Genomic DNA, 19,604 nt, shown 5'->3' with positions numbered 1-19,604 from the left:
ATTGGCTCTGACGAGGAGCAGCCGGGCACGTAGACTGGGACGTTTCGCGCCAATTTCGGTTGCTTCCCCCAATGTGCGTAGTTCTACTTTTCATCTCTTTTCCCTTTCAAGAACCTCGCAACCTGTTGCCGCAGGTCCGCTAGTCCCGGTCAGTTCAGCGCTACCCTGTCCCCTCCTTTCTGCAGCTATGGCTCCCAAGGACTACGCGGCCGAAAAAGGTAAGGCGTTAAAGGGAGCGCAGCAAAAACACACACGCCAGAAGTTGAGAAAAATGGGGTGCCAGGCTGGAAGCTGAAAAGGTTACATCTTAAGGGAGGGGGAGCGACTTGGCAAGATGAGGGGGAGGCGAGGGACTTTGGGGGCTCGAGCAAGGAATACTGAAGGGCCGAAAGGGGAAGCACGGGAGGGGCAAGGCAAACAAGGCAGAGGGAAGCGACCGGACTTTGGGAATGGGAGCGATAGCTTGTCTGGGGACCCTGAGAAAGGGGGAGGACGGAGGAAGCTGCAGAGCAGAGCAGGAACGGAAGTCATCCCTATGCTGTTGGCGGAGAGCTTGAGAAAAGGCTCTGTTTCCAGAGTTGCTGCCCAGTTCGCCATCCAACCCTATAATCACCGAGCTCTTCCATGAGTTCAGAATCGGGGGCACACCGAGCCCTTAATGTTGGTTAAGGACTGGGCGACCTAGACGGAAGTGACGTTTGAGGTCGGAAGCGCTGCCCTTCGGTTCGAAAGTTGTACTTTGTAAATAGTCTCCTTCCGCGTGTAGCAGCATAGTGATGTGGTCCAGATATATTGAGCGAGGGAACTTGGGTTGGGGCGATGAAGAACCAGTGGAGAGGAAACCGTTGAGCACAGAAGATGTTAGGGATCTCGGGCACCTAGAAGAGTGCTGAGGAATGGGTCCAGAGTAAGTAGAAGAGGATTTGGTTGTGGTTTGAGCCATGTGCTGCTTTGTTTACAAAGAATGGAAACTGTTGGAACAGCTAAAAACTTAGTGAAAAACAAGCTTGGAGTTAATAGGCTCATTTTCGTGCATTGAAAGGAATCTTTTGAGAATTGGAGAAAGCAGATTAAAAGTTTTCTAGGATTTAAAGCTGAAAACTTTGGGGAGTTTTGGGGATTTAGAAACTTGTTTGTAAGGAAGAAAGTACGTGGAAGCAGAAAGTGAAGAAAAGTCCATTCTGTCATAGATGGGTTTCAGTGGTGCCCTTGAGGTAAATGATAGTGACCCAACATGAAATGGTTTGAGGTACTCTACACTAACAGGAGGAAAGAGATACTAATCCTCATTTCTTCATAAATTGATCTGTGATGATTTCCTCAAATCAGTTTGTTTTGATACAAAGTAGATCAAAACTGGTATCAAGGGAGAACTCAGGAAAAACTAATTTTCTGTCATTTTGCTTAACAGAGAAAGCTAAAAGGTTTCTACAGGAGTTTTACCAGGATGATGAGTTTGGCAAGAAACAATTCAAGTATGGAGACCAACTGGTGAGTTCAGGAATGGTTGATTACAGACCAGGGATGAGACCTGAGGAATGGTTCATTCTACCTATATGCTTTCCTAGAAGCAATGGTCCACAGAAGTTTGACTTACTGAAGGGCCATGAGTTGGGACTTTGTTGTGATAAAGATGAACCAATTATGCAAAGTAGGGAACCATTAAGGTAAATCACTTATTTGGAAAACTGATGAAAAACTACTTTCAAAACTTTCAAATACTTTCAAAAACTACACTTTTAGAAAAGCATATTTCCTGTTGCTCATATTTTTTTCTTTTGATGATGTTATTTTTTGAAAAGCCAAGTCCTGTTAAGTTATAATAACTGTGAGTTATATATTAACACTTATACAAAATAAACGTTCAGAGTATCCAGAGGCTAAGCACATTAAGGAGTGAAATATATATATTTCTTGCCTACAGCACTAAAATTTAAGGATGTTTCATAAACATTTACAAGGAGAAATGGTGTTCACAAAGGGTTTTTTATACACAGGTTTACCAGATTAGATCAGAGGGCTGCCTTAAGCATAGTTATCTAGATTTCAGCAATGATCAGATTATCTCATTCTTTGAATAAAATGAAGACTTCAGCTAGTGTATTTAAGTAGTTTGGAATCTGTTAAATCACTTAAACAAGTGGCCTGTGGGTTCCTTTCATCTTGGGAGATATCTAATGAAGTTGTCCCAGGAATATGTCTTTGCCTTTGTGCTGTTCAGTATTTTTATTAGTAACTTGAATGAAAACATAGAGTATGCTCACCAAATCTTTCCAGTGACATGTATAATCACAGAATTAAGATTTCAAAAAATCTTGAATGGCTAGACCAATAAATCAAAACTAATAAAAACTGTAAGACAATTCAAATTTTAAAAATGGAGATGGAAGGTTTTTGTGACCTAGAAGTGATTCACTTTCTATTTCTAGATAGGTATCAGGTCCATGATCTTCAGGAATAGTTGAAAGAAAAATCTTGGCAACTATGTAAATAAGAATTGAAAGCTAGAAAGGGAGCTTGTGAGATTAATTGCCAGTGCATTACAGAAGTATCATTTTGTTGGGAAGAATAGCACTTTTAAAATTTTTTTTGGTAATGAAAACTGAAAAGCTTGATAAAAGCATAATATCCAGAACAAATTGATCTTATTATTCATTTTTCTGCTCACACCATGTGTCTGAATCTCACTTTTCTTCCTCTATAAAATACAAAGATTAGATTAAAGTTCCTTTTAATTACAAATCTATGATCATAAGATAGCTGTCTTCAGGTATCTAAAGATCCATCATGTGGAAAAAAAAGGGAGTAAGCTTGTTTTGTTTGGCTTTGGGGGACAGAATTAGGAGCAATGTGTATAAGTTTCCAAGAGGTAAAATTCAAACTTGGTGCAAGGAAAGATTTCAGGCTGAGAGTGTACTTCACTAAAGATCTTCTAAGTAAAGAATGGTTAATGACCACCACTTTGAGATATTATAAAGGGGGTTCTTATGTAATAGTTTGACTATTAATTTTGTAGGTCTTTAATTTTATAATTGCCTAGTTTTACTTGACTAACTCTTATGAGCTTTCTAAATTGAATAAGGATTTATGAAAGGTAACTGATCAGTAACTATGCTGTTTCCTGCACCTGCAGGTACGTTTGGCTCACAGGGAGCAAGTTGCTCTATATGTGGATCTGGATGACATTGCAGAAGATGACCCTGAGTTAGTGGACTCGATATCTGAGAACACAAAGCGATATACCCAGCTCTTTACTGAGGCTGTGCAGGAGCTACTACCACAGTACAAAGAGAAAGAGGCAAGGAAGGCTGTGGGCAGAAGAAACATTCCGTTTACCAAGTTTCTCCTTAGATACTGATGTCTCTTAAGAGGTTAAATAAGAGTTTAGTATTTTGACAGATCTCTCTCCTTCAGGTAGTGAATAAGGATGTTTTGGATGTATATATTGAACACCGGCTAATGATGGAGCAAAGAAACCAGGACCTTGGAGCCACCCGCAATCCTCAGAATCAATATCCCTCTGAGCTCATGTGTAGATTGTGAGTAGTGTTTGTGGGAAAAGAATGGAAGAGTCTTTCTTCCTAGGTCCTGATGCTGATCTTCTTACCTTTTCTTCCTCCTCAGTGAACTATATTTTCGTAGCCCAAGCAGCAGTAAACCAAAAGTGATTCGAGAAGTACGGGCTGATTCAGTAGGAAAGTTGGTTACTGTGCGTGGCATTGTGACCCGAGTCTCTGAAGTCAAACCTAGGATGGTAGTGGCAACATATACCTGTGACCAATGTGGAGCTGAGACCTACCAGCCAGTATGTATTGGAGAGGAGCACGTGAAGAGATGTTAAAATAAACAATACTTAGCCTCTTCATTGTTTGTCAAACATGTCCATCTATCTTTTGGTTCTTCTGTAATTTTCTGTCATTCCATCTGTCATATTTATTTTTTGTTTCTTTTGTTCATCTGTCATCTTTTTGTCTTTTGTTTCCCATTATTCCTAAAGGACCCAGGACAATTAATTTACTTTCCTAGCAGATTTATAAAGTATGCTAAAGTGGCTTAAAGGTATGATTTCTAACCTTGTCCCTGTGCTTCTTTCCCTATTCCAGATTCGTTCTCCTGTCTTCATGCCACTGATTATGTGCCCAAGTCAGGAGTGTCAGACCAACCGCTCAGGAGGTCGGCTTTACTTACAGACTCGTGGCTCCAAATTCATTAAGTTCCAAGAGTTGAAAATGCAAGAACATGTGAGTTTTAGTGGTATGTGAACAATAGGCCAAGGCAAAATAAGACAGGACAAGGCATCTTTACCTGATCCTGCATTCATTTAGAGAGGAGAAGGAATAAAAGGAAATTTTTTTTTCTTGACAATCAGAAGTAGCAAGGCTGCACTATGAGACAAGCCAGTCTTCCCCCTTCTAACCCTTTCTGGTTGGGTGTGCTTGAGTTAGGAAGGAAAGAATAACTGGGGAAATAGAAAAAGAGTGGCTTGGATATACCCTTATGTATGTCTTTTCCCTTCTCTTCAGAGTGACCAGGTACCTGTGGGAAACATCCCACGAAGTATCACAGTGTTGGTAGAAGGAGAAAATACACGGCTGGCCCAGCCAGGTGACCATGTCAGTGTCACTGGTATTTTCCTGCCAATGTTGCGTACTGGATTCCGACAGGTGGTACAGGTTAGATATTTGAAAGAGCAAAATCAGTCCGTTTTCCCTCCCTGCCGCAAATTACAAAGGCTGTATGTTCTTCTATATTTAATACCATAGTCTTATTTTCTTCCTGTCTCAGGGCCTGCTGTCAGAAACTTATTTGGAAGCCCATCGGATTGTGAAGATGAATAAGAGTGAAAATGATGAAGCTAGTATTGGGGAACTGAACAAAGAAGAGTTGAGACAGATTGCAGGTGAGGAGAACTAATGAGGAAATGAAATGGGTAAGTCAAAATCTACAGTGCTGTTGTCTTAAGAGGCCCTTATTGACTTCATTTTCCTCCTTTAGAAGAAGATTTCTATGAAAAACTGGCAGCCTCAATTGCTCCTGAGATTTATGGCCATGAAGATGTAAAGAAGGCACTGCTTCTCCTGTTAGTTGGTGGGGTAGATCAGTCCCCTCGGGGAATGAAGATCAGGGGTGAGTCTGTGAAATTAGGAAAAGGGCAAAAGTAAATAAAGTCCATTTAAAGGGATTAGGGAAGTAGTCAAGGGACAAATTTGAAGATAAAATGGTCTAGAAAATGAAGGTTAACCTTAGGGGCACAGAAAGAATTCAGATGTAGGTTAATATCTTTTTTTACCCCCTTTCTTTCCCCAAACAGGAAACATTAATATCTGCTTGATGGGGGATCCTGGTGTGGCCAAGTCTCAGCTTTTGTCTTATATTGATCGTTTGGCCCCCCGAAGTGAGTATCTTTAAACTCAAATGTTAAAGATGGAAAGCATAATTAGGCTTGAATGTTTCTGGGAATCAGAAATCTTAACTGGAGGAGGTTTTGAGTAGATAAAAGGGAGAATTGATGAAAACAATAGTATATTTGATATACTTGAATCTTTAGTTTCTTCACATTAATAGTAGCAGACAGGGGATAGAATTGCTCTAGGTATCAAGAAGGGAGAAGATTTGACTAGTTAGTTAACTCAGTTAGTTAAGAAATAGGCATCTATAAAAGGTCTACTATATGTTGGCCATTTTGTTAGGTGCTGGAGATAGAAAGACAAAATTAAGTAATCTGCCCAAAAGGCAGTATTTTGGAAAGAATGTGTGTATCTACTTAATAAAAAGGTTATTGGGGTAGGGGAAATACTAACTACTAGGAAATATCAGGAGAGGCCTCATGTAGGAATGGGAAGAATTGAAACTAGGTTTTGGGGTTTGGTTGTTTTGAAGTAATTGGGCTTAAATGACTTCCCTGGGTCACACACTAAATAAGTATCTGAGACCAGATTTTCAACTCGGGTTCTCCTAGCTCCAGGACTAGTGCCCTGTCCACTACCTAGCTTGAGAGTTAGGGATGAACTCCAAGGAGTACATTCCAGACATGGGTACAAGGACATGGAAACTGAATATGGAATGTCATATTTGAAAGCTAGTTTGCTAACCTGAAGTATGTTAGTCTTGGCATATTTCTTTTTTCAGCCTTTCACCAATGTCTCTTTCCATCTTTTTGCCTTGCTTTGCATTGTTTATGTCTTTCTTTCCCCATTTGTTTCTGATTATTTTTTCTTTTCTTGTGTAATTTGTTTCTCTCTATATCCATGGTATCCAGGCCAGTATACGACAGGCCGGGGGTCATCAGGTGTGGGACTAACTGCAGCAGTGCTTCGGGATGCAGTAAGTGGGGAGCTGACCTTGGAGGGAGGTGCCTTGGTACTAGCTGACCAGGGTGTGTGCTGTATTGATGAGTTTGATAAGATGGCAGAGGCTGACCGCACAGCAATCCATGAAGTAATGGAGCAGCAAACTATTTCTATAGCAAAAGCGGGCATCCTTACCACACTTAATGCTCGATGCTCTATCCTGGCTGCTGCTAACCCTGCCTATGGACGATATAATCCTCGTCGCAGTCTGGAACAGAACGTACAGCTTCCCGCTGCTCTCCTGTCTCGATTTGATCTTCTCTGGCTCATCCAAGATCGCCCTGACCGTGACAGTGACCTGCGGTGAGACTACCAGACTATTCCTTCTCACCTTTCCTTTGGAAATACCTTGACCCTCCAGCCTCTTTTATACTTTAGACTTCAAAAAGTTCCCATTTATTTATCACTCTGCTTCCAGTAATGAGTAACCACCTTTCTAACTTGCCCAGAGTGACAAGGTTGGAATATTCCAGAAACATTTTTCCTTTGGGAGAATCATTCCTCATTACACTTTTGTGGGAAATTGTTTTGAATAAGGGATTCAAGGCTGTTACTGACCCCTTTTCTCCTCTTAAGGTTGGCCCAGCATATCACTTACGTGCACCAACATAGTCGACAACCTCCCACACAGTTTGAACCACTGGACATGAAATTAATGAGGTAGGAAGGTTTTTCCACTAAAGTTATAGTGGACATTCTAGTATAACCTTTGTACTTTGTGTGTGTGTGTGCGTGCATGCATGCGCAATGAATAGAAGGCCTGGAATCAGGAAGACTTGTGCACCTGAATTCAAATCTGGCCTTAGACACTTACTTGTCCAAGTTGTGTGATCCTGGGCAAGTTATTTGTTTGCCTCAGTTTCCTCATCTGCAAAATGAGCTGAAGAAGGAATGGCAAACTATTCTAGTATCTTCATCAGGAAAACCCCAAATGAGGTCATAGAATCAGACTGATTAAATAACTATAACCACAACAAATGTGTTGTGTATATTCTTAGAAAGGCTTAGGTCACATGACAGTGGATATTACGCTAGAATCAGGAAGCTTGGGTTCACTTCATCTCTGAAATAGCTATATGATCATGATCTAGTCTATCTAATCTAAGCCTTTTTTCTCCAACTAGCAAATGATAAATGAATGCATACTTTTTACGCATATGTAAAATTGTTATAAACTTTAAAGCTTTATTTGCTTATATAAAGTTGTGAGCTTTACATGTATTTTCATTGCCATGTATCTCAGACTTAAAAGTTTGGGAAATAGTGGGTTTGCATTATTCCTGAAATTGAATGGCTCTCTATCCCTACTTCAGGTCCTTTGATCACTTTTCTCCTCCATGCTCTAAGAGTGAGCAGAATTTGGGAAAAATTAAATTGAAAAAAATAGTACTCCCATCTCTCTTATATCTAAAATTCCCGTAAAAATTCTTCTCTCGGACTCTTAACTTCACTAGCTTTATTGTTGTGTGTGTAAATTAGAACTGTTTCATTACACTATGTATTTCACATGCATATCTCCTGGACTAGATAGTAACTTGGGTCAGTAAGACCCAGTCCTCTTGTGTATCAAGTCAACCTCTTCCATAAAGTTGAATGAATGGGATTTTTACTTGCTTGTGTAAAATTTGTCTTGATGTAATTCCCTATCTTTTAGTGTTTTCAAATAAGATAAATGCATGACAAATAGATGCCAGATTATAAGTTATCATTTCCCATCTTTCTACTAATCTTTCACAGGCGTTACATTGCCATGTGCAGAGAGCAACAGCCTGTAGTGCCCGAGTCTTTGGCTGATTATATCACAGCTGCCTATGTGGAGATGAGACGTGAAGCCTGGGCCAGTAAGGATGCTACCTACACTTCTGCTCGGACTTTGCTAGCTATTCTTCGGCTTTCTACTGCTTTGGTACATAGCCTATATCCTGTATTTGAATCCTTAATTCTTGTGGGCTGTTCCTTTTCTATCTATACACCCCAGGCCCTTCCAGGGATATTGTCCTATGGGCACTTCTGTCCTGGTGAGCCAAATACAAGGTTAGCAGCTTTGGAAGGGACCCTGATGCTCTTCCTGGCTAGTCTAAGTTATCCTCACAATGTGTATACCACCAGTTCTTTTTTCTTTTTCCCATTGTCCTCTTAAGGCAGGGGTTCTTAAAATAAAAATACATAACAAAAAAACCAATTATGTTGAAATAAAATTCTAAAGCTTTCTTTTTTTTAAAGTTCATGGACTTCAACTTAAGAACTCCTGCTCTAGGGCCACTGTTTCCCATCCTAGGTCTCATCAGTCTTGGGGGGCTCCAAAGTGCTGTTCGTGCAGGTAGTGTAATAACCCAACCTACTGCTGAGCTAGCACTTCTCGAGCCCCTAAGACACTAGGCCCCTGGAATTCCTAGGATCCAAACCTGTTTGTTTTTCCTTTTCTCTCAATGCTCTAGGTTAAGGCTGGTTCCTTTGTAACTCAGAACTTTGTTGGTAATGACTAATCCTGGTTCATGATTATTGGGTAGAGCTCCCCATTTGTTGTGGGGGGGGCATTAGAGCAGGACTCTTCTCCCTTACAGGCCATCTGGACTGGCCAGTGTTGAGAGGCGGAGACTTGGGCAATTGCTGAACACTGCCCTGGGCATTGCACTTGTCTCGGTCTGACAGTGCTGGCAAAACACAGCACATCCTGGGGGGAAAAGGGGAGAGCAGTCCTTTGTGGAACAGCTTATCTCTCCTATGAGTTGCTCAATAAAAATTTCTTTTCCCTCCCCCCCCCTACCCTAGGCCCGACTTCGTATGGTAGATACTGTAGAAAAGGAAGATGTGAATGAGGCCATAAGACTAATGGAGATGTCAAAGGATTCACTACTAGGGGACAAAGGGCAAACAAGGTGAATAACTGGGAAGGGACCTTAATTGTTACTTATTTCTGTGTCATTGCATGGATATTCAAAATTAATTTCATATGTCTCTCTCTTTAGAACCCAGCAACCGGCAGATGTGATTTTTGCCACAGTTCGAGAGCTGGTCCCTGTGGGCTCAGGTAGCCAAAGCATCCGTTTTTCAGAGGCTGAACAGCGCTGTATATCTAGAGGCTTCACACCTGCCCAGTTCCAGGCTGCACTCGATGAGTATGAAGAACTCAACATATGGCAGGTTAATGCTGCCCGAACACGGATTACATTTGTTTGACCTTGGGCAATATTTAAGCAGCATTTTTAAAGCTTTAATGCTTGAATGTAGAGAAAGCCTTCTCTGCCTAGGGCAGGGGGAAGTTTAAAACTGCTACAATATGTATGTTACATATTTACATTGCTAATAAAGTGTTTCCTGAACTCTTGCAAAAATTTTCTTAGGGGAAGGAGAACACCACCACAACCAATTATGGTTAGTTCTCCAAGCTTTCAAATGAACCAAAGAGAACCATCTCTTCAGATTTTCTAATGGCATCCCTAACACTAATTAGAGGACTCTTAAGCCTAACTCCTTTTAACAGAAAGGACAGAATCGTGGGAGGGGGAACTATTCCCCATTTATTATTAACAATTTGGGTGGAAGGAAGCTATGCAGGCTTAAGGGCTTTTCTAAAGGGGAAATAAGCCACTTCCCTGCCTCTGGAGACAATATTTTTCCTCAGTGAAGCAGATCACAGTCCTCTGCTTTTGAAGAGTCCTTCTATTTTGAAGAAAGGGTTGTCCCCCTTCTAGAAGAAAAGTCCTCGCATTCGTCTGCCGATGCCCTGGCGATCATACAGGACGTTAAACTTATTTACAAACTGGTTCATTGTGTTGCATGTTTTGGTGATGGTGCCAAGGTAGGCCATGAGCCCAACATCATTACATTGCTAGAATGGAGGGAAGAGACAAAGTCTGGGTTATCTTCCAACCACCGCTGATCCCAAAACTTGAGCTGTAGGTAAAAACCTACAGCTCAAGGGGCAGATGACAAATCTATAGTTACCCTCCCAAAGGCTGAATGACAACCCCCTGCATGACTAGTGAATCCATTTCCAGCCCCACAGGTTAGACTCACATCATAAAAGTCTGTCTTGAACTTATCTGTGCTGAGTACAGGGAGGCAATGACACAGTGCATAGGCTTCACGCAGGATTTCATGATTAAAAGGAACCTCCCCTGAGAAGATACAGAATAAAATGTATTTGTCTACTATTTCCAACCTTGTCCTTAATTCTGGTAATAAAACATAAAGGTTTCTTGGAAAAGCATATTTGTTTCCCAAGATTCTATTTTGGTTTAGTGAAGTCCTAAAGAAACAGTTAAAGGACACATTGATCCTACCTGCTTCAGAAGCCTTGACATATTCTAAGATAAGCTTGACCCGACTGTGTAGCATCTTGATGGCACTATGCTGGGCTATTAGGTGCTCTGCCACTGTATTGTAAGGAAAGAATCAGAAATGGTAAGTTCCCATCCCTCAGGTTCCAGACAGTGGAAAGAATTCTCATCATGTCTTTCTACTTACCAGTAGAGTTTTCTCCACTACCTGTAGCCGTCATTCGAGCCACATGATCCACACCAATCCGCTCAGCCTCTTCTGTGGCCAGTGTATAGGTCAATTCAGCAAATAGCATGGTTGCCTGAAGAGTAGGTTATCAAAAAAGTGGGAATGATAAGAGAATATCACTAGCAGAAACTAGAGGCAAAACATGAGCAGAGGGAGTAAGTAATTACCTCTCCATTGATGATGTCGATGACAGACTCAAAAACACTGACTGGCAGCTGTTGTGAGAGACAAGGGGTCAGATAAAGGAGGAAACAGGTCTGACAGTGAGGAACATTAGTACTCAACTGACAGACCCAAGCTGGGGTCTGGAACACTCACATCAGTGTGCTTGGTCATGGGGTTTAACTTCAGGAACAGAGGGCTCTCGATGATCTCACATACCTGGGAAGGGAAGGGAAGCAATATATAATAGTCATAGAATATTAAAGAGAAGTAATCTGAGATCACTTATTCTGCTCTCAATTTTGCAAATGAGAACAGCCCCAGAGTTGGGACCCAAAAGTCAAGGTCTAATGTTTTATATACATTTTATATACAAACTAGGCTTCTAGATTTCTATTCCAGTACTATTTCTACTGCATTACCCTATTTCCTAGAAATCCTAACATATCCTTCCCCTCCCTCGTCCCATTCACAGAATTATAAGACTATTAAAACCATCTTAGAGATTATTCAGCCCAATCCTCTCATTTTATAAATAAGTCTAAGGCCTTACAAATGAATGTAATACAGGAGTCAGAACTTTGGTTTTTCAACTCATGTATCCAGGATTGTATCTACTATACCAAGCTGCCTCTGCCCCACATTCTTCCCCGCCCACCTCAGGTGGAAATGTCTTACCTGCTTGTGGACGTGGATGTCAGAGGGATCTGGTGGACCCCCTGTGGTATACCAACCTAGAAACTCCAATTCCTTGAATACCTGCTTAACTGGGAAAGGCAAAAGGAAAGGGGGTGGAATAAAGAATATTTTTCTCATTCTACTCTTCCTTACCTGGACCTCCTTGTCATAATTTTCTTTCCTATCAGATCCCCAATGCCATTTCAACCTCTCTGGATTTCTACACAAAACAGTGATGGAAAACAGCGACCACCCAGTTCCTACATTTATCTGGTAGGTACCTGTTACCACCCTAATAATGCCCGTTTTTCAAAGGGTTCCCTTCCTCCCCATCCCTTTCCTTCCCAAACCTGGCAACCCCTCCTCTTACACTGCTCTTCTTTGGTGTAGTAATACTCTTTGTCAATGATGATCTTCTCCTCCACTGTGTGGGACAGCAGCTCAAATGAATTCATCACCTCAATATTTCGTCCCTCCTGCTTCCCAATTAGTGCCCCAATCACTAAGAAAGGAAAGAAGACCAGGTGAGAGGAAGAAGCTGGCGTCGCTTTAGGAGGTCCCAGGGTTGGAAGGCGCCTTTGGAGACTCACTAGACCCAAGCCCTAATCGTCTCACAAATTCTAACAAGCCGGGGAACAGAATCCCAGGAGGAAGGGTCCACGCTGGGGCATTCGGGGGATGGAGGTGGGAGGAAGGCACACGCACCCTGCACTGGTCGTCCCTCCTGCGAGCGCATGCGGATCCAGTGGTCGGATATGTTGAGGATGACGAGGGGATGCAGGGCCACGGACACGCTGCCCGTCACGCCGGAGGCCATCACGCTCGGGAGCACTGGGGGACCGCGCACACACACGCACACAGTGAGAGAGCCAAGTCTGCTGCTCGTTCCTCCGGGCCCCCGCCTCCCGCCGCATAAGGGGGCACGGTGCTTATTTTCTCGATGTGGAGGGGGGCAGTTCCCCGGCAAGGGGAACATCTCGCTTACTCCGCCGTGGGGTAAGGGATCTGTGCAGGCGGACCCTGTTACCTGCAGCGTCCACCTCCATCCCGCTGCTCCCGCTAGCGCCGTTCGCAGCTGTCGACGCCATCTTGCTCGCATCTGCCAGCCTCCGCGGACTCCCGGCTCTCCCAGCTTCCGGAGAGGATCGGCGACGCAAGGCGCATGCGCAGTGCCTCTGGGGCCGAGGCGCGCGATCCTTCCCTCTCTCCGCCGGGGCCAGCTTCTTCCCTCCTCCCAGTTCGTGACCTTGGGCGGAAGCCGAGCTCCCGACCTAGTTTTTCCGGGAAGCAGCCATTTGTTGGAGAGCGGGGATTTACCTAGAAAATTCTAAAGAATAAGCTTTTAAAATTAATGCCTCCGGTTATAAAATAAAGACAGAATTATTCTTGGCTACAGCGCTTGACAGGGAGTCAGGGAGACCTAAGCCTCAGGTGGGAGTATCTGTGAGAATCTCTGCCTCATTGTTTTCTTTTTTTTTTTTTTTAATTTTTATTTTTATTTTTATTTTTTTTTGTTTTTTATTTTTTTTTATTTTTTTTATTTTTTTTTGTTTTTTTTTTGCCTCATTGTTTTCATGTGTAAAATGCAAGAATACCTCCCCGTGGTATTACAGGGATAAAATGGTATTTGTAAAGCGTTTCGCAAATCTTTTACGTTTTATATAAACGAGCATGTGATTTGAATATAAAGAATAAACTGAACCAATTAGAAAAGCAAGGAAGAAATTGCTTTTCAGAACTTTAGATAGGGGACGAGTTCGTGGTCGAAGCAGGGCAGAGGGTCACAAAAATTAGAAGGGAGATTTATGATTATATAGCATTAAAAGAGTTTTGCACAAACAAAACTAAAACCAATACAGTTAAAATTAGAAGAGAAACATAAGTGAGGGGAAACGATCTTTGCAGCAAGTTTCCCTAATAAAAGTCAAATTTATTCGATTGATTCAAAATAAAAATTAAGAGCTCATTCCCCATTAAATAAGTGATCAAGGAATATGAATAGACAGTTTTCAAAGAATGCAATCCATTCCACCTGATGCAGTGCTAATGGTAGTGAAGAAGTGTGAGAATTGTGGTAAGGAATCCCTTCTGGTCGGAACAGGTCCAATGCAAAAGAACTGGCAAACCCAAAAAGTCTGAGTGGCAGAAAAAGGGAAGTTTATTGTTCACCAAGAAGAAGCTCTCTTAGTGGGCAAAATTCCTCATTAGGAATCTGGCAAAGGTGTGTTAACAGATGCCTGGTTATGAGGGCAATCGTTGGCAAAACTTCCAGGCAATACCTTGAGAAGTAAAAGTTAAAAAAGACAAGTAACAGGTATACGACTGGGATTTCTGTTGTTTTCTTTTTTAATTGCAGTCTCTCAGACTAGAATGCCAATAAAAATAACATAGCTGGAATTAGTGGTCTTTATCTCAGTTCTCTTTCTTCAAATGGATGTGATGGGCACCCATTTCTAATCATGTCCTTTGAGTCTGTTAAAAATTGGCCTAAGATTAGTTTTCATAAAAACCCACAGGTGACTGTTCTTGGCTTTCCTTGTGTTCCATCTTTTTCATAGCATGAAAGTATAGACATATGACTCCAAAGGCCATGGATGAGAGAATTATCTTTTATACCACAGAACTACACTTTCAAGGGCAAAATCACTATGACCTTGGCAGCTATTCAGACATGAACCCAACAGTGACAGGGCTTCAAGTGGAATGTATTTTCCCAAAGAGCAACTCAAAGAATTCATCTCACTGACTTCTGCATTAATTGTTAAACAATTGTTAACCACCCTTGAGTGGCTTGCTTTATTCTTGCTTTATCTCTGATTTTATTGGAAAGATATCTAATTGACTCCATTACATATAATTGATGAGAGTAAAACTCTGACCTGAGTGAGCCCTGTAAAATTATGTAAAATCACCAAAAAATTATCTCCTTTGATCTACAAATCCAAATGGTCTTGCATCCTCTTGGATCAAGATAAACTTTCTTGGGGGAAGTCACAACTCCAGGCAAGATTTCATATTCACCTGAGACTTCCCTTAGACTCATGCATAAAATGAGTCTTCAGAAAATGACTCTTTGCAGATCACTTCTTTCTTGAGAATGATATGCCTGCCAAGAGAATCCCTCTTGGTGTTTCTTTTAACAATAAAGTTTTTTACCATAGTCTTTGGGTTTAGTGAATTCCGTCACCCCAACCTATGCCTTGGAGAATGAAACCCTGTTAGGCTACTCCTAACTGGGTGGTACCTTTCCTTACCTAGTGGCCTCAACTACTCTTCAACTCTTCCGATGTCTCGGGATACACGAGAGGAGATAGTCACCACACCCAATGAAGGTTGCAGCAGGCACACTTTATTTGGTACAGCTCATGATGTCTCTACTTCTCCCTCGTCCCTTGTCCCTTATATCTTTCCCCCAACCGTCTTCCGTTTCCCCCAGGTCCCATGCCTCGGCAACAGTCTTTCCAATGGAGGGGAGTGCTTGTCCCATTCTTGGCACATACTCGATGCATGACTGTGACTTATTTCTCTTGCTGGAACACCTAGTGCACACATGTCAGCAGAATATACACCCAGGTGCCTCAACCCAATTCTGATTTGTACTCTTAGCCAAGGCATTATATTATAGGGGTCATGGAAAACAGGTGGGATAGAAGGTTTCAGGGCCCAACAGAACCCCACCCATTCCTGCCTAACCTCATTATCAGCACCCTCATCCCACATCAATAATGTTTGCTCTTGGTTTTAGGAAGATAATATTATATTGAGAAAAAAATAATTTATTCCTATGCATTATAGTGTCTGAAGTTTTTGTAACAGAAATGGTATTGTATTTTGTCAAAAGATTTCACTATCTAATGATTTAAGCATGTGTTTTTTAAGTACTATGTTATTAATATGGTTTGTAATTGTGTCATCTTCCTTATATTGAAACAAAACCTACATTCCTGGTATAAATCCAACATTTTCAGAGTACATAATCTTTCTAATATGTTATTTTAAATAAAACTTTTGTGTCAATGTTCATTTTACTCTATAATTTTCTTTCTCTGTTTTGTTTCTCTTTAGTTTAAGTATCAAAAACCAGATTTGTATCATTAAAAAGAAAATGGAAAGATATTTCCTTTTCAAATTAATTGTTGTTTGAATGTTTGCTGTAATTCACCTTAAAATATTTTTCTTTGAAAGGTTATTCATGATTTATTTAAGAAAACACATTTTTTTGACTGATATTGGGAAATAATCTTTCTTAATTTGGGCCTTTTTTATAAGTATTGATCAACTTCTAATTTATTAATATTTTTTAGTATATTGATGAGGATCAGTCAAAGTCCCAGGAACAGAATTTCAGGGATCAAATTGGTTTTTTGTCAAGGTAGACTTTATTCTGTACATCCTGGTGGGCTTAGTCCTTAAGGGATTAGCAACAAGATAGAGAAAGGGTTTCATATTTAGGTGCAGGAAACTTGGGTCATGCTCAACATTTCAAAGATCTTAGGAAACAAAGTCAGTTCTGTTTGCCCCCAAAACAGCCTTTATTACTGGTAAAATTTCCCCAGGAAAGAGTACAAGGCAAGGACTAATGGCAATCCCATCAATATGATTGGGCAAAATAGTTTCTTAAAATTTCCTGTATTTACTTTTCAATTGTTATAATCCCCTTAAAATTTTTTTTAATCAACATTTTGATTTTCTGCTCTCTTTTTAAAATTCAAATGAGTTGTTTCTTTTATTAGCCTTTTTTTCTTTTTAGAAACCAAATCCTATTTTTTGGTAGTATTTTATTTTTCCAATTACATGGAAAATATAGCTCTTAAAATTCACTTTTACAAAACCTTGTGTTCCAAATTTTTTCACCTCTTCTCCTTCCTTCCCCCTCCTAAAAATAGCAAACAATCCAGCATAATCCATACAATTAACATAGGTTAAACATGGGCAAGTCTTCTAAACATATTTCCATAATCGTCATATTGCATCAAAAAATCAGATCAGAAGAAAAAAAAACACAAACAAACAACAAAAGAACAAAGTTGAAAATAACTATGCTTTGATCCACATTCAATCTCCATAGTATATTTCTGGATTTGGATGACACTTTCGATCACAAGTCTATTGGAATTGCCTTGAATAACCACATTGTCAAAAAAAGCCAACTTGATTTTTACATAATCTTGTTGTTACTATGTACGATGTTCTCTTGGTTCTGTTCACTTTACTCAGTGTCAGCTCATGTAACTCTTTCCAGGCCTTTCTGAAATCAGCCTGCTCATCTTTTCTTTATATATATATATATATATATCCTTGCAAAACCTTGTGTTCCAATTTTTTCTCCCTCTTTTCTCCCTTCCCCCTCCCCTAGACAGCAAGTAATCCAGTATAAGTTAAACATGTGCAATTCTTCTAAATATTTCCGTATTTATCATGCTGCATAAGAAAAATGAGATTAAAAGGGGGAGGCGATGAAAAAGGGAAAAAAAAGCAAGCAAACAACAACAACAAAAGGTTAAAATTATGTTGTGATCCACATTCAGTTTCCATAATCCTTTCTCTGGATTCAGATGGCTCTCTCCATCATGAGCTATTGGAACTGGCTTGAATCACCACATTGTTGAAAAGAAACAAATCCATCACAGTTGATCATCACATAATCTTATTGCTATGTATTTTCTTGCTTTTATCACTTCACTTTGCATCAGTTCATATAAGTCTCTCCAGGCCTTTCTGAAATGCTGCTGATCATTTCTTTTAGAACAATAATATTCCATTATATTCATAAACTGTTAACTTATTCAGCCACTCAAGGCATCCACTGAATTTCTAGTTCCTTGCCACTACAAAAGGGCTGCTATAAATGTTTTTGCACATGTGGGTCCTTTTCCCTTTTTTATGGTCTCTTTTGGATACAGACCCAGTAGAGATACAACTATATCAAAGGGTAAGCACAGTTTGATAGTCCTTTAGGCATAGTTCCAAATTGCTTTCCAGAATGGTTAAATTTATGGTTCGGTATTAGTGTTTCAGTTTTTCCACATTTCCTCCAACATTTATCATCTTTTCCTATCATTAATTAATCTGAGAGGTGTGAAGGGGTATCTCAGAATTTTCTTAATTTGCATCTCTCTAATCAATAGTGTTTTAGAACATTTTTTTAATATGACTATAGAGGGGTTTATTTCTTTTCCTTTGTTCATATCCTTTGACCATTTATCAGTTGGTAAATGTTTTATATTCTTATAAATTTGACTCAGTTCTCTCTCTATATATCAGAAATCCTGGCTTTAAAATTTTCCCCCCCAACTTTCTGCTTCTTTTCTAACCTTGGTGCATTGGTTTTGTTTGTATAAACTCTTTTTAATTTAATATAATCCATTTTGCATTTCATAATGTTCTCTAGTTCTTAAAAAAAAAATTTTTTTTTCCATTTTCCACAGATCTGAGAGAGACTATCCCCTTTTCTCCTAATTTGCTTATACTATCACCCTTTATGTCTAAATTATGAGTTCTTTTTGACCTTATCTTGGTATAGGGTTTTAGATGTTGGTCAATGCCTAGTTTCTGCCATACTATTTTCCAGTTTTCCTAGCAATTTTTGTCAAATAATGAATGGGAAAAGTTTGATATTTCTTCAAAAGGAAAACTACAAATTAATTAAACTATAGGAACTTGATCCTGTTTTCCCCTCCCTTCCCTCCCTGGCAAACAATTCCCAGGATATGGGAAAATAGAACAACTCTGGGAATGTATAGAACTAACTGACCTGGCTCTTATTTACCCAGTCCACATGTTGAGAACACATATCTCAGGGTTAACAAAAGACATGTCTTTGTCCACATCTTAAACTTATGTATCGTTTCCCATTTTCCACTGATCTAATATCTGTTTTCCCAGCCAGTGCTGATTGTTTTAATGATTGATGCTTCCCTAATATAGTTTAGAATGTAAGGCCACATTCTCAGCTATTGAGGATGAACCAGCAAGAAGAGAGCCGGGTTAATGTTGCAATGGGGAACATATATATTGCCCTTGCTGCCTGTGCTTGGCACCTCACTTACACCTTTTGTAAGCAGATGACACTTGCTTTTCATGAGAAATGAATTAACTTTTTTGTTTATACCTTGAGAGATCTCTGAAATTTATTGGGTGGGTTATGTACCAGTTTGGGGGCTCAGCCCAGGATTACGTGATCATTGAGGGTCACCAGGCTCTCGGAACTTGTCAAAAGGCACCCTGTCCAATTTTGGTAGTTTGCCATGGCTTGAGAGTCCTTTCCCCACCTCCTTTGAGCAAAAGTGACCTGAAGCAGAAATACTCAGTGTAATGTGGAAGTGAATCCTCTGTTGAAAACCTGATCAGATCAGTGAAAATACAGGAACAGTCAGCAACGCCCTGCACAGAATCCAAAGACAGGTAAACTAGACCTTTGAATCTGAGCACACTAGATCCCTGGAAGGGTCAGAACTGTTCATTGGGTGACTGAAGGCTTAGGGGAGACCACCCTCCCCACCCCCTCATGCTCCGAATTGGGTGTGAGAGAGACTGGGATCTAGGGGCAACTGATCCTGAAAAGTTTCATCTATTCAAAATGAGAGGGCTTAGTCCAAAGCTCTCTCCAAGGAAAAGAATGATTAAGTATTGTGAGGACCCTCCCTGCACTAATTGAGTATGTTCAATTTAACCATCTGTGACTGTGTGATTTCTGTGTGTATGTCTCCTTTGTACTCTGTGTTCTGTGTTAAAAGTTAGCAAGTTTGTGATGTGTTTATGATTTGGAAAAGACCAGGCTGAATTGTTGGAATTCAGAGTAGTATTCTTTCAGAGTGGCTCAAGATAAGATCTTAAACTGAAGTCTCTCTGGATGAGTGAGTATGTTGGTTTGATAGGGTAATTTGGGAGCTAATTCTGGGG

At 40.4% G+C, this 19,604-nt stretch overlaps 2 protein-coding genes and 2 non-coding genes across 5 annotated transcripts; 3 read left to right on the top strand and 1 right to left on the bottom strand.

Moving 5' to 3' along the window:
* Window positions 1-134: 134 nt before the first annotated feature.
* Window positions 135-9,673, top strand: MCM7 (minichromosome maintenance complex component 7). 2 transcript variants are annotated; one of them, XM_003768831.4, is made up of 15 exons: window positions 135-218; window positions 1,412-1,491; window positions 3,134-3,298; window positions 3,415-3,539; window positions 3,625-3,805; window positions 4,104-4,241; window positions 4,524-4,673; window positions 4,786-4,900; window positions 4,996-5,127; window positions 5,312-5,395; window positions 6,260-6,653; window positions 6,927-7,010; window positions 8,088-8,256; window positions 9,123-9,229; window positions 9,320-9,673. In XM_003768831.4, the coding sequence occupies exons 1-15, from the start codon at window positions 188-190 to the stop codon at window positions 9,528-9,530; spliced, it is 2,166 nt and encodes a 721-aa protein (XP_003768879.1). In that variant the 5' UTR covers window positions 135-187; the 3' UTR covers window positions 9,531-9,673. The 2 variants fall into 2 exon arrangements, with proteins under 2 accessions (XP_003768879.1, XP_012404258.1); XM_012548804.3 differs by lacking the exon at window positions 135-218 and adding an exon at window positions 776-907.
* Window positions 8,622-8,771, top strand: MIR93 (microRNA mir-93). The gene has a single exon (NR_105727.1). It is a non-coding gene; the product is annotated as a microRNA mir-93 (primary transcript).
* Window positions 8,878-9,027, top strand: MIR25 (microRNA mir-25). Its single transcript, NR_105728.1, has one exon. It is a non-coding gene; the product is annotated as a microRNA mir-25 (primary transcript).
* Window positions 9,674-9,845: 172 nt separating the features above from the next.
* COPS6 (COP9 signalosome subunit 6) lies at window positions 9,846-12,853 on the bottom strand. Its single transcript, XM_012548807.1, has 10 exons — window positions 12,730-12,853; window positions 12,408-12,533; window positions 12,073-12,204; window positions 11,703-11,791; window positions 11,181-11,243; window positions 11,030-11,077; window positions 10,821-10,935; window positions 10,637-10,729; window positions 10,371-10,471; window positions 9,846-10,182 (listed from the first exon to the last, which is right to left on the bottom strand). The coding sequence occupies exons 1-10, from the start codon at window positions 12,788-12,790 to the stop codon at window positions 10,042-10,044; spliced, it is 969 nt and encodes a 322-aa protein (XP_012404261.1). The 5' UTR covers window positions 12,791-12,853; the 3' UTR covers window positions 9,846-10,041.
* Window positions 12,854-19,604: the final 6,751 nt, after the last annotated feature.

The sequence above is a fragment of the Sarcophilus harrisii genome, chromosome 4 (genome assembly GCF_902635505.1).
Source record: "Sarcophilus harrisii chromosome 4, mSarHar1.11, whole genome shotgun sequence".
In the NCBI taxonomy this organism is placed as follows: domain Eukaryota; kingdom Metazoa; phylum Chordata; class Mammalia; order Dasyuromorphia; family Dasyuridae; genus Sarcophilus; species Sarcophilus harrisii.
Note: the sequence above shows the minus strand (reverse complement) of the source record. Positions and strands in the feature narration are given on the sequence as shown.

Coding starts and splice junctions, on each gene's coding strand:
- MCM7 (XM_003768831.4), top strand. CDS start 188: ATGGCTCCCAAGGACTACGCGGCCGAAAAAG. Junction 3,806..4,103: donor GAGCTGAGACCTACCAGCCA/GTATGTATTGGA, acceptor TCCCTATTCCAG/ATTCGTTCTCCTGTCTTCAT. Junction 7,011..8,087: donor CTGGACATGAAATTAATGAG/GTAGGAAGGTTT, acceptor AATCTTTCACAG/GCGTTACATTGCCATGTGCA.
- COPS6 (XM_012548807.1), bottom strand. CDS start 12,790: ATGGCGTCGACAGCTGCGAACGGCGCTAGCGGGAGCAGCGGGATGGAG. Junction 12,205..12,407: donor GGAGGGACGACCAGTGCAGG/GTGCGTGTGCCT, acceptor TTCCTTTCTTAG/TGATTGGGGCACTAATTGGG. Junction 10,936..11,029: donor TCGACATCATCAATGGAGAG/GTAATTACTTAC, acceptor CCTACTCTTCAG/GCAACCATGCTATTTGCTGA.